The following is a 13611-nucleotide window of genomic DNA, read 5'->3' as shown; positions in this document are numbered from 1 at the left end:
CATTAGTCTAAACGTCTGCGCATGCGCATTGCAACGCTAATGTGGTGGAGGCAACTTTTTCGGCTCAGTTTGCTGTCCGTATGATCTGGTATAATACAAAACTGTCATTTTCTAGGGGATAGTTGTGTACACAGAGAGGAACGTTGGTCCACATGTTTTCTGACTGCAGGTGAATCTGCTGGCGGAGATATTGAAGCTGACGAAAGTTCTGGTGATGTGGAAATTAGATAGGGATTGTTCTAAAGATGCTGTGGTAGGAGATGAGGATGGAACTGACGATGTTACAGCATTATTTAATAATATATATATTATATATATATATATATATATATAGATATATATATATATATATATTCGAAAAAAAATTTGTGTACTTGAAAAAATGTTTAACAAAGATACATTCAGGGTATAGGTCTATCCTGGGCTACCAAATTCATTGTCTTGCTATTACCAATCTGTGAGACATATGGTTTGATGAAAACATACTTTAACAGGGTTAAGACAAGATTTGTTACATATACAATATAAATAGTAGTTTAACTTCTGTTAGAGTAACAGAAGTTCTTGTCCAAAATTTGGTCAAGTCGTCCAAACCCACTCACCCCACTTACTAAGGCTTTTTCGATAAATTACGTGATCTCTTCTTTTTTTTTTTTTTTTTTTTATTTTTAAATTAATATGATGTGACATATATAAGATGGATGATGGTGAGAGCTCAAAACTGAGGCCATCATTGCCTTATGTGCCACAATAATATGGCTAAAGTATGACATGTTAACACACAAAGGATTTGCTAAAAAAAAAAAAAAAAAAAAAAAAAAAAAAAATCCACAGCTGCTTTTACTTAGACTCGAATAATAGGAGTTGTTTTCTACGTTTTGTTTACATGGTCCCGAAACATTCTCCCCAAGCGTGACGTGTTGGAATTTCGTTGAGACATCAAGTATGGTGGTATGCATTTCGTTTAAACAAATAACACTGCCTTTGATGTTTAAAACTGGGGGGAACTGATGTTCATATACATATACAAGCCTATATACTTCAGGTAATTCACAGAAATATGCTTAAACGACGAGACTGTTGACACATTGACAAGATTGTTATTTTATATCATGTGGTCTATGCAATATTAATGATATTCTGATATCAAAATTAAAGTGCCGCTACATTTATGTGTCACGATACAATGCTGAACATATAGGACATGTTAAAGAGAGAAGGGGGATCTTCTGCTACGACGACATATGTATATCTGACTGGCACAAAATAAAGGAGAAATAAATTCTACTAAGCTTCGTGTACCTGTGAAATGTTATCCCATTTTCTCTTGAAGACTTATTTTTCTTATTTTGGCAACTATATTAGCTGCGCGTCGTACCATTATTGCGATCAGGATTAAAAAAAAAAAAAAAATCGCAATCCCACCAAGGCCCAGTTCAAATTGCGCGGTAACGAGACTTTAAAGATAGCCCGCAAGTCTTTGCAGCGCCGCTCTGGTGGACCACCACCGAATTACGTACTACTGGTATAGAGATCTAACCGCGCATGCGCTGCATCTAGATTGACACCTTTTCCCATTGTTTCAAACGGCATTTATGAGTAATAATAGTTACGGAGCGCTCAAACTTAAAAATTAAAAGTAATAACAAAAAACTTCACCAACCTCTTTCAGATTTTAACCAAATATTCGTCTGGTTTAGCAAAGATACCCGTCAAATATTAATTCTTATGAATTAATTCTAGAATGTTTTACACTGTTCTTGAATTTCTGAAAACTTTTCGTCCGTCGGCCTGCCAAGTCTATGAATAACGTAAGATTTACAAGGAACCTTTTGAGCCAGTAATATTATAACCCAATTTCCTTGTTTTTAGAGTAATATTATAGTTACTTTATTATTATGAAAGTATTATATTAGTTGAATGTCTGCAGAAAGTTTAGTCATACACCCAGCTAATAAACATGTAAGGTTTCAAACGAATATTACTCATCTATTACACCAATGTACATCATGTATGTGATTTTCAGCTAATTTGGTCGTATTTTAGTGCGAAATGATAGTGTGTCAAACTAGATGCATCCTCATAATAATAATAATAATAATAATAATAAAATAATAATAATAATAATAATAATAATAATAATAATAATAATAATAATAAAATAATATAATATACAAGCACCAAAAATTCTCGTATTCTCAAGACCAGATAACAGAAAGGCTGTATAGTCAGTCAGTCTGTCAGTTGTTGGCTGTTGTCACCATTTCTGCTGGAAGGCTTCCAGACCCGCCGCCTTTTCAACAATACATAGGACACGTCCTCGCCTTGTGTTCCCTGGAATTCTTGGGAGGAAAGACTGGAGGCCACTGCTGTCGTTTACGTGACCTTTGACAGACATTCCGTTCCAGGCGTCTATTCTGGACGAACATCGCAGCAGCTGGAATAGAAAAAGATGGCGAATGCTCGTATGGTCAGGTAGACATGAAACTTTTCCGATTCTGACCTCGGAATAGCATGAGAAGTGACATTTGAGTTACGCTTTCTTCTCAGTTTTACGTCAGTGCAACTCATGCGATGCACTGTTGGCATTACTTGAGGTTCTTTGCAGCGTCCCTTCGGCCCCTAGCTGGAACCCCTTTCGTTACTTTTAGAGTACCTCTATTCTCTCTCTTCCCATCTTACTTTCCACCCTCCCCTAACATTACTTAGAGTTCATTGCAGCGTCCCTTCGGCCCCTAGCTGCAACACCCATCGTTAGTTTTACTGTACCTCCGTTCATATACTCTTCCTTTCTTCGTACATTCCTTCCTCTCCAAACAAGTTATTCATAGCGTAATTGCGAGGTATCCTTACTGCTACACCTTTCAAACCTTTTAACTGTCAATTTCAGTTTCAGAGCTGAGTGAGCTCTTAGGTCCCAGCCTTTGGCCTAAATTCTATTTTTTCGTCAGTTTTACGTTGTTTCTCTCGAATTATTTCCTAGCAAAGACTTATTATAATCCTTTCCCATTTTCTGCTGTATATTGGTGATGCTGAATTGGCAGTAAATATGTCGACCCATAAATGAATTATTTTTTTTTTTTTTTAATGCTCAGTTCGTGTTTTCACATTTATATCGCATTTAGAATTCCTTTATTCTTTTAATAAAAAAATTGACAATATCATAGTTATATGTATTTTTTTCTATAGGAAATGGTCATTATTTTCCGATCACATGAAAGAGACTTCAAGTTATTTCATCCTTCACATTATAGTCCACAGAAACGTTTAACTTATTTTAAGCACCATAGTTTTTTGGAAACTTGAATTTCAAGTTTATAGTCTCTGTATAGGCTTGTTCCATATGAATAGTGGTTTATCTTTTAAATAATAATAAAGATAATTTATTATTAATGATATTATTATTCAGAAGTTAAACCACTATTCATATGGAACAAGCTGCTTTTTATATATAATAATAATAATAATATTATTAGTTATTATATATAAAAGAGCTTGTTCCATATGAATAGTGGTTTAACTTCTGAAATAATAATATCATTAATAATAAATTATCTTTATTATTATTCAAAAGATAAACCACTATTCATATGGAACAAGCTAAACAGAGACTATAAACTTGAAATTCAAGTTTACAAAAAACTATGGTGCTTAAAATAATAATAATAATATAATAATAATTATTATTATTATATTATTATTATTATTATTATTATTATTATTATTATTATTATTATTATTATTATTATTATTATTATTATTATTATTATAATAATAATAATAATAATAATAATAATAATAATAATAATAATAATAATAATAATAATATAATAATATATAATTATTATTATTATTAGATTATTCCATAAAAGACAGCTTGTCCATAATAATAATAATAATAATAATAAATAATATTATTATTATTATTAATTATTATTATTATTATTATTATTATTATTCATATGGAACAAGCTGTCTTTTATATAATAATAAAACTAATAATATAATAATAATAATAATGATAATAATAATAATAATATAATAATAATATAATAAAATACTATAATAATAATAATAATAATAATAATAATAATAATAATAATAATAATAATCGTCATCATCATATCTGCAGCGTAGCACATCCGGCAGCGTTGATTTTTATGGATGTGGCTGTTTTTAGAATTAGTAGGAATGATGTTTATAGAAATGGCACCAGACTCGCTCATACCCAAACATCTGTAACCAGAAATGGCCCCTAACCCTTCTTGGAGCCTCGTTCTGTCTTTCTTGATGTCCATTAGAAAGGGAAGCGTTGTTGAGAGAGAGAGAGAGAGAGAGAGAGAAAGGGAGAAAGTAGATTTATGCGTCTTTCTCCAATTTTTCCGTTTGGTGTTTAAAGCTTGTTTATTTTATTTTATTTTTATTTTTTTTTTATTTATTGTTGTATGCTGACTGGTGTTCCAACGGTCATTGTATGGTTTTGTGGTTTGTATAAAAGCGTTAATATATATATATATATATATATATATATATATATATATATATATATATGATTCATTTATTCCTAACATATCCTTTTGAAGAACAAATATATTAAAATGGTTGCAGTTTCTATACCCGATTATAGTCACATAGTATAGAGAGAAACATGCTCTCTCTCTCTCTCTCTCTCTCTATCTCTCCTTGGGGGGCCACAGGAGTTAATTGGAAATCACCGGCCAGGAAGTGCGGGTCCAGGGGCCAAATTGACCGAAAACTTGTAGCAGTAGAAGGCTGCAAAAAGGAAGGAAATCGTTGAGGGGAAAAGAACTTTCACCACAGAAAAGAAAGGATGGAAAGTCGAAAGAAAGATGGAGAGAAACTACCATGATTGTTGTGATTTACGACGTTCGCTACGTATTGGGAATCCGTAAAAATACTGTGTATGTTGATCCATAAAACAACAGATTTGCCTAGTGATGATTTGCAAAAAAATTAATAAATATATGAATAAATAAAAATAAAGATGTGTTTTTGGTGGAACCTTTAAACAAAAGTTGTGTAGTGGGAATTCATGAAACCAAAGATTGAGTTGTAGTGATATTGTGTTTTGGGAATCCGTAAAACAAAAGGTCGCTTAGTGGGAATCCGTAATATATTATTTAACTAACAGACAAAATCAGAGATAATTTAATTTATTGAAAACAGTTTCTAACATTTAATAAATCATAGAAAACGGGATTGAATATCTAAAGGTAAACTGATACATTCGTTTTGTTGTTTTGCTTTTCGCTCAAAATGACCGGTGAATTAACTCTCTCTCTCTCTCTCTCTCTCTCTCTCTCTCTCTCTCTCTCTCTCTCTCTCTCTCTCTCTCTCTCTCAGTGTTTACGTGCAAAAAAGAAAGCCACAGGAACAATACAGTTGCTATTAATATGAAGTGAATAATGAGTTCAAGTGTACTCTGTAATGGTGAGTTCACAGCGTTCTCTCAGCGACGTAGTATGTCATCCAAATGTAATTCTCTCTCTCTCTCTCTCTCTCTCTCTCTCTCTCTCTCTCTCTCTCTCTAGTTACAAACCACTTACCTGATATTTTTATATCTTTCGAAAAGGCTTCTGAAATTCTTGTAGACACAAATTGAGTGCATTATATTAGATCTCACCCAAACCTTATGTCAGAGTATTCTCTGTTTATCTTACATTAGGTCCGCTTGATTATTTAATTATTTATTCATTTGTGTACATTCACACTTGAAACATATAGACATCTGTATTTTGGTTCTCTGTCTTCTTGCTCAAATGTATATATCCATTAATTAAACTGGTAGTCACTAACGTTGACTTTGGTTGCAGTTATAAGAAATGGGGTTATAAAATTTGATCATGCGTATTGTAGCAATGTAGGCAGAGAGTGAATCTGTGGGTTATCGTTTTATGATTCTTGGTTTTCGTCAAAAATTCAAAATTGTAATTTAGTTTTTTTAATGCAAACGTCACTGTGGTTCCCATTTCAAATATTGCGTTTATACAAATGACCATGCTTGAGGAATATTCAAAATAATCGTTATCAAAGAGTTTGCAGATTTCATGCTGTTGGAGTTTTTCCTTGTTCCTACACAAATATAAACCTTCGGTTTTTATATACTGAAGCAAAAGCCCATGTAAGGACCTTTAGGTTTGTATGTTAGGAATAATGCAAATTACTTTCAAAATTGCTATTTTTCATGTCGACATATTGTTGACTCTATGCTTGGCAGTGTAAAATAAAAATAATGTTATGCTTATCAACAATTTTCTGATAATTATTTTGCTTAAATTTGCCATCGCCAAACTACCCTTTATGCAAAATTCTGCTAACGTTTTATGCACGCAGTAATGTTGTTACGTTGCCGATATTATTATTATTATTATTATTATTATTATTATTATTATTGAAATAGTTTAAACCAGACCACTGAGCTCACTCATTAGAATTGCATTTTTGTTATCCGTGACGAAATGACATCATACTGACCAGATACTTGGCTCTAGGCTTTGTTTATTTTTAATGTTGTTTATTTTAAACTGACTGCAGCAGAATTCTTGTATTGATGTTCTTAGGGCATGGCCAGCTAGTTACTTTATTATTATTATTATTATTATTATTATTATTATTATTATTATTATTATTGTTATTATTATTATTATTATTATTATTATTATTATTATTATTATTATTATTATTATTTTGTGATTTTCTCTTATGCTTTCTGCTCGTAAGTGTATCTTTTACATATCGATTATTTTTTTCACCTTGAAAATGTTGAATGTTGAATTATAAGACGAAATTATTAGCAGCAATATATTTTATTTCGACAAAATAATCATACAGAATGTTCTAATAGACGAATAAATGAAAGTGCAGTGAAAAAATATATCACTTAAGGAGAAAAGCAAAGATATGAGAAGGTAATTCAAGAGAAGCTTCTATGAATGATTTTAACAAAGCTTAACATCTTTACCAGTGTTAATTTTATAACTATAGATATTGAAGGGATCACCAGTGCTTATTAAATTTGCGATTACATTTTTTAAACAAAATGATCTTCCCCTTCAAAGGGGTTTTTTATTCCTGTCAGAAACACTATTTTTCTTTGAAATTGTTAAATATTAGTCAGACTACTCTAGTACATTCACATCAACCGTGCATCTGATGTCTAGGCCAGTCCCTTACGACGCTCCTGATTGGCTGTTGATAAGCTAATCACGGGGCTAGAAACCCTCAGTCTCTCTCGAGAGTTTGCATAGGCAGGATATATGTTCCACGTCTCCTGATGGATAAGTCTTTCAAAAGTATCCCTCAGGAGAGGTGAAATGTACGTCCTTCGTATGTGACCTCTCTCGAGAGACTGAGAGTTTCCAGCCGTGTGACTGGTTTATCAACAGCCAATCAGGAGCGTCGTAAGGGACTGGCCTAGATATCAAATGCACAGTTGATGTGAATCTACTATAACAATCCCGCATGGATTTTAACATGGTGGCTGGCCGCTAGTTAATATCCAGTTTACCAGATTTAAATTTCAAGTTCTTTAAGTAAAGTTTTGAGTCAATTTCAACACTTCTGGGTGGCAATGTATTGCCCCTCTGGTCTCACTTCGAATTCGGCCAGGAATTCCTCAGCATTTCTGATCCTCTTAATCTCCTTGACATATTCAGTGTTCCTTTGTATTGTCTTCACTTCCCAGGTCTCGTCACCAAGTTCTTTGCGTTGACTCCCGTCGGCATCCTCTATATTGGGAAATTTGTTTGAATTCATTTTGTTGAAGTAGGTCTCCTTGGATTCCCTGATGATGGCCTTGGCAGTTTCCAAAGAGATGTCTGAATGTGTCAGGAAAAATATGCAGGTCGAGAATTGCATGGCTTCCAAGGCAGTGATTCCTGCTGTTTTGCTCAGTTCGTTGGCATATGACAAGACGTTCAGACCACAGGTAGATATGATGGCCATATCCAATCCAATGCAGACGGCTCTTATCTCTTCGCTCACTGGGGTGCCAAACACCCCAGCTTGCGACAGCGCCTTTTTAGGGTCTACACCAGTAATGGCGGCTATTGATTTGAGAATATTCAGCCAGCACATTCTTGCCTCTGCATTTTCCATGCCCACGGACTGGTCGTGTCTGAAACGGTCAGCTAATATGCCGATGCTTCTGCCTGTGTCATAGACTGCTCTGGTGGTCTTGACCACAATGCTGCCCAGAATCACAACAGCGCCAATCACGGCTGTTTGTGGGAAGAAGGTCATACCCAGACCAGTGACCATTCCAAGAGAAGAGGACGTTTTCAGAACACTATCCATTTTGTCCAGAAATTCTGTCAGGTCGCCTCTGGCCGTTTGATCGTAAAACTGCGGGCACTCGTCAGCATTTCCTTTGATATATATCCCCCCTTCAGGGACGCAAATCCAGCAGACATTCCAGATATTCTCTTCCAGGTAATTATTCCACGAGTGATAGACCCTTCCAATGTGGTCGATGAAGTACGAGTTACTGACATCTAGAACTTCTTCAGTGTCTCTCCTTACCCTGAAGACCGGAACTACCGTGTCTATCATGCCTTCCCTGTACACACATGTGAATATAACAGCAATGTAAAACATCCTGAAAATATCTCTTTGGAGTATTTGATACACTTGGATTTTATATCCTCGACCACTTGCTTCTCCTCATCAGACAGACCAAAGTCATCCGCAGTGCTCTTCGGCTGGCCGTGAATAGCTATGGCTATTTTTTGCCACAGGTGCTGTTCATCGTCGGGTAGCTTGTATATCTCCCATATTCTGTTTCCCAGGGAGAGTAAGAAGAGCTTCTGACGTAGACTCGATTGGATTTTCCAGTCATCTAGAGTCATGCTTAGTTCACTTCTCAGAGACACCAAATGAGGGTGGAACTATGGGTAAATCTCGCTGTCTTCAACACTAACTTAGTTATAGGTCACATAAAATGTAATACTAACTCAGTTTCACTTTTAAAGTTACTGAACTCTTAAGTGGATTGAACTGCGGGCTGAATGATTACGATGCTGTTTCTCATAGACTTATATAATATAGCACTTTATTTTCTCATACCTTTACTAATATTGATTCCATAGCCGTATCTCTCTTGATTATTTTCTTAAAGCCTCATCTCCACAAGTCCAACCTGTAACAGCAGGCAGAGTAAATTTATATGAAGGAAACGGGTCACAGACAATTTGAAAATTGGACATTTATTCAGCAACATATAAATTAACGAACAGTAATCGTATTAGCTTCACACAACAATTTTTTAAAAATCGTGAAGATGATATAGCTTGAGGAAATTGAGTATGGCAACTGATTAGATCTGAAACAAGAAACAAGTAGTTATTGCAAGTCTCTTGCACTGACCAATGTTTTGTATACTAGACAAATGTATTGATGATTCATCAGAGAAGTTGCACTCAACCCATGTGACCATGGAATGCTCACACCGGACACTGCTAAGAATAGTCACTGCTAAGAATAGTTATTGTTGCTAATTTTTAATCACGCCCAACCAGTCGTAGATGAATCTCTCTTATACTCTGTCTAAAGTAATATCCGTAAAGTCATTTTCATAAGTTTCTGTTCACTATGACTACTATTTGGAACTTAATAATGTGCATGTAGAATGAATTATAGGGCTCTGTTTCTGGAACTGCTATGTGAAAACATATTATGATAACTGTCACAGCGAGAGCAATGAGACTAGGCTGGGGACACAGCGAGAGCAATGAGACTAGGCTGGGGACAGGATTTCTGCCATCTGGCCAAAGTCATCGCTCGGTTGCTATGGGCATTGTGAATCTTACAGCTAAGCTGTTTGGATATCACACAGCTGTATATTCACACCTGATTATGTTCTTAGTACTCATTTTGCCTATTACCACGTTATAGTTGTGTCTTTGATGAACATCTGTGTACTTACCTCCAGTCTGAACTTAGAATACTATTCGGTAATGGCTTATCAAAACTGATCTCATCTCAAGGCTGGCAGAAGTAGACTGTTCTGTAAGGACTGCTGAACAGCGATATTTATGACAAAAAAATGACCAACGCTGTAGTGGAAATAGAGTATAGACCCTAAAACTGCCTACAAAGCAATGCTAAACATTCTAATTTGTATAAAGCGAATCCTGAACTGAATTAGCTTACCATATTGCATAAGAAACTCCTTTTTCCTGAGAGTTCACAGTGCTAGATCAATCTGCCAGCTCGTTAATCCAAATTCTGCAGAAATGTCAGTAATATACAAGATAGTACGAGTCACTGCAGTGTCAAGGGGGTTAATAAACCCTTATGGCTGCTTCACTGAGCAAACTGAGAACAGTAAATGTGCGAAAGATTTACTTGAAACACTTCAGCTTCAAGAAGCTGCAGTCAAGTACACTTGGGAACAAAACCTTGTGATCTTTAGTGTGCAGGGGAACAGATCTTCGGTGACTGCCAGACCGAGTCTCTCTCTCTCTCTCTCTCTCTCTCTCTCTCTTTCTTATCGGACACTTCACCCTCAGTTGATTATTATTGACGATTCGTAGGAAGCCATCGTGAGGGCGGTTGTACGAGAGCCATTTTTATTACTTTAGCAACGAGGGCATGGAGGTTAAGTTATCATTTTTATGTTGGTAACAATTAAACTGCCTTTTCAGTTATCTATCGGGTTAAGTATATATATATGTATATATATATATATACATATTATATATATATATATATATATATATATATATATATATATATGAGAGAGAGAGAGAGAGAGAGAGAGAGAGAGAGAGCGAGAAAGAGAGAGAGAGAGGGAATCTACAAGCAGCAGGATTTTATAGGAAGGAGTCAGTTACAGAAATATTGACGATAGCACTATGAATATCAAAACTATAATATATGATTCTGGACAATATAGAGAACAGAACTAGAGATAAGTGTACTATATTGTATATCAACTATATTTTGAGAAAGAAATGAGCAAAAATTCTCTACATTTTGCAACGGATTCTTTTTATTTATTTTTTTATTTATTTATGAAGTAGAAATTTACAATTACTCTATTTTTTTTAAGAAAGGTGGCATAGGCGTATCACGCCTATGGCACCTTTCTTAAAAAATATAGAGTAATTGTAAATTTCTACTTCATAAATTCTTTCTCAAAGTATAGTTGATATACAATATAGTACACTTATCTCTAGTTCTGCTCTCTATATTGTCCAGAATCATATATTATAGTTTTGATATTCATAGTGCTATCGTTAATATTTCTGTAACTGACTCCTTCCTATAAAATCTTGCTGCTTGTAGGTTTCCTCTCTCTCTCTCTCTCTCTCTCTTTCTCTCTTTCTCTCTCTCTCTCTCTCTCTCTCTCTCTCTCTCTCTCTCTCTCTCTCTCGAACGTGCTCTGCCAGCTCTAGTGCATGTTTACTCTTGCACTGTTACATAAGCTGGAAGTACACGCTGCGTATCGTCATCGCAAAGATTAAAGATACTGTGTCACTTTGTATGCTCTGTATACCTTTCTCTATTCTCGCTCAGTGAGCCCTGCATGTATTTGTTTAAGCAATGTAGTACCTTTTATACGTTTGAATCTCTCTCTCAACTTTGCAATGTCATTCAAACCTTTGTTTACTGGTAGAATTATGATTTTACATGCATTGTTTATAATTCGCGAAGTAGGTGTTGATTTAATACCCGTTTTCATGTTGAATTTTTTATGCTGGCATTTCAAAGGCTTTTTTATTTTATTGTTTGTGTAATTAACCTTGGGCTTTTGAATGTTTAAAATTGCTTTATCTTTTATCATCGTTTATTTGTCAGAGTTTAATTGGTCCTCTTTTTCAATCACATTTCATTATTTTGATAACTTTGAACCAGTCTTGACAATTGACAGTTTTATTTATTTATTTATATTCACGGCTTCATTATAATTCATGTTGCTATGTTTCGTAACATTTTTTGCAGACTTCATTTTTCTGTTTATTATGCGTTTCTTCCTCACCGTTATTATTGATATAGTTAATAATAGACACAATAAGAAAAACTTTTCATTTACAACAGAATATCGGGTAATCAATATATTGTAGGCCGATTGCCGTATAAGTTCATCAGTGGACGAGTCGGTTGAATACTCGACTATCAATCTGGTAGCTCGACTTCGCCTCCCGCTGTTGCTGCCAGTGAGGAACCAGGGGAATTTATTTCTGGTGATTAGAAATTCATTTCTCTATATAAAGTGGTTCGGATCCCACAATAAGCTGTAGGTCCCGTTGCTACGTAACCAATTGGTTCCTAGTCACGTAAATAAAAATCTAATTCTTCGGGCCAGTCTTAGGAGAGCTATTAATCAGTTCAGTGGTCTGGTTAAACTAAGGTGAACTTAACTTTCTGAATGCTGTATATGCAAGGTGGTGGCGTATTTCAAGACTACTCTAGATTTTGTTTACATTGGTACTTTTTTTATACAGTAAGAGTTTCAGTTTTAAGTGTACGAGGGACGTACTTTTTATTTGGCTTGAATTTTGTTTAATTTTGGATTATGCTGTGGCCCTGTCTTACGTTTATTAGATTTGGATGTGGTCGATTTCTGTTGTACGTTATTATTATTATTTAAGAAATACTCCAGGTAGCATGAGTCTTCAAATTGAGCAAACAAATCCCCAGTTATGTAAATGCACATACATTTAAATTTAAAACTTTAAGGATAGCTTCCTTAAAGTTTTAAATTTAAACATATGTACATTTACATAACTGTGGATTTGTCTCTCTAATATTATTATTATTATTATTATTATCAAGCTCCCAAAGAATATGGTGTACATTAGGGAGAAGGAGGTAGGAGGAAGTAAAAGGAAATACAGAAAGAAGAGATCCCACTTATAAAAAAGAATAGATAAATAAATAAATTTGTACGTTATTAATTAAAATAAAATCTAGCTTACCACATCAAAGTAATAACTAATGGTGCCAACTGGACGTTAATAACCAGAAGATAATATATGGCAGAATTCTATACAATATTTTATGGTTAATAATTTCAGGTTGGCACAGTTTGTGATTACTTTTATATGATGTGATAAGCGAGACTTTTATTTTAATTTTATTGTCGAGGGAATGATCTTAACTTGCGTCCTAGGAATACCCGATGAAGCAGGAAAGAAAAATTGTTAGACCTGACCTAACCTGACCTGACACAGGAAGCAACAGACCTGCTTCTTAGCGTGTGTCCACAATGCAACGAAACATGCTCTCCACATCGGCAACTTATCGTAAACATTTGACAAAGATGTTGACAACAAGTGTGCGACCGCTACTGGAGAACTAATCTTTGGTCGTGTATAACCGTACGAAGCAGTGGTTACAACGGCCAATATGTCGTTGGCTTGTATTCAGCATGTTTGCAGTAAGTTTGCTATTAGGTGCCGACATATGTTTATTACGTACCCCGACAAGAGATGGTTGTATAAAACTGGGGAAACAAAAACAGTTGGAGAATTCTGGATCATTTGGTTCTAGAGCATTATAGTAGGCCTTTGGAAATTAGGCCTTTTTGGTTTTGGGCAGTTTTGAAGCTGAAACGTATACAATAGAGTTAACAAAATTTGGTAGAAG

The 13611-nt window shown here is 34.7% G+C and overlaps 1 protein-coding gene across 1 annotated transcript; it reads right to left on the bottom strand.

Moving 5' to 3' along the window:
• Window positions 1–6821: 6821 nt before the first annotated feature.
• LOC135203451 (uncharacterized) lies at window positions 6822–8616 on the bottom strand. Its single transcript, XM_064233177.1, has one exon. The coding sequence runs from the start codon at window positions 8614–8616 to the stop codon at window positions 7573–7575; it is 1044 nt and encodes a 347-aa protein (XP_064089247.1). The 3' UTR covers window positions 6822–7572.
• Window positions 8617–13611: the final 4995 nt, after the last annotated feature.

Source organism: Macrobrachium nipponense, chromosome 36, assembly GCF_015104395.2.
Source record: "Macrobrachium nipponense isolate FS-2020 chromosome 36, ASM1510439v2, whole genome shotgun sequence".
NCBI classification, from domain to species: Eukaryota; Metazoa; Arthropoda; class Malacostraca; order Decapoda; family Palaemonidae; genus Macrobrachium; species Macrobrachium nipponense.
This window is presented reverse-complemented; position numbering and strand designations above follow the sequence as displayed.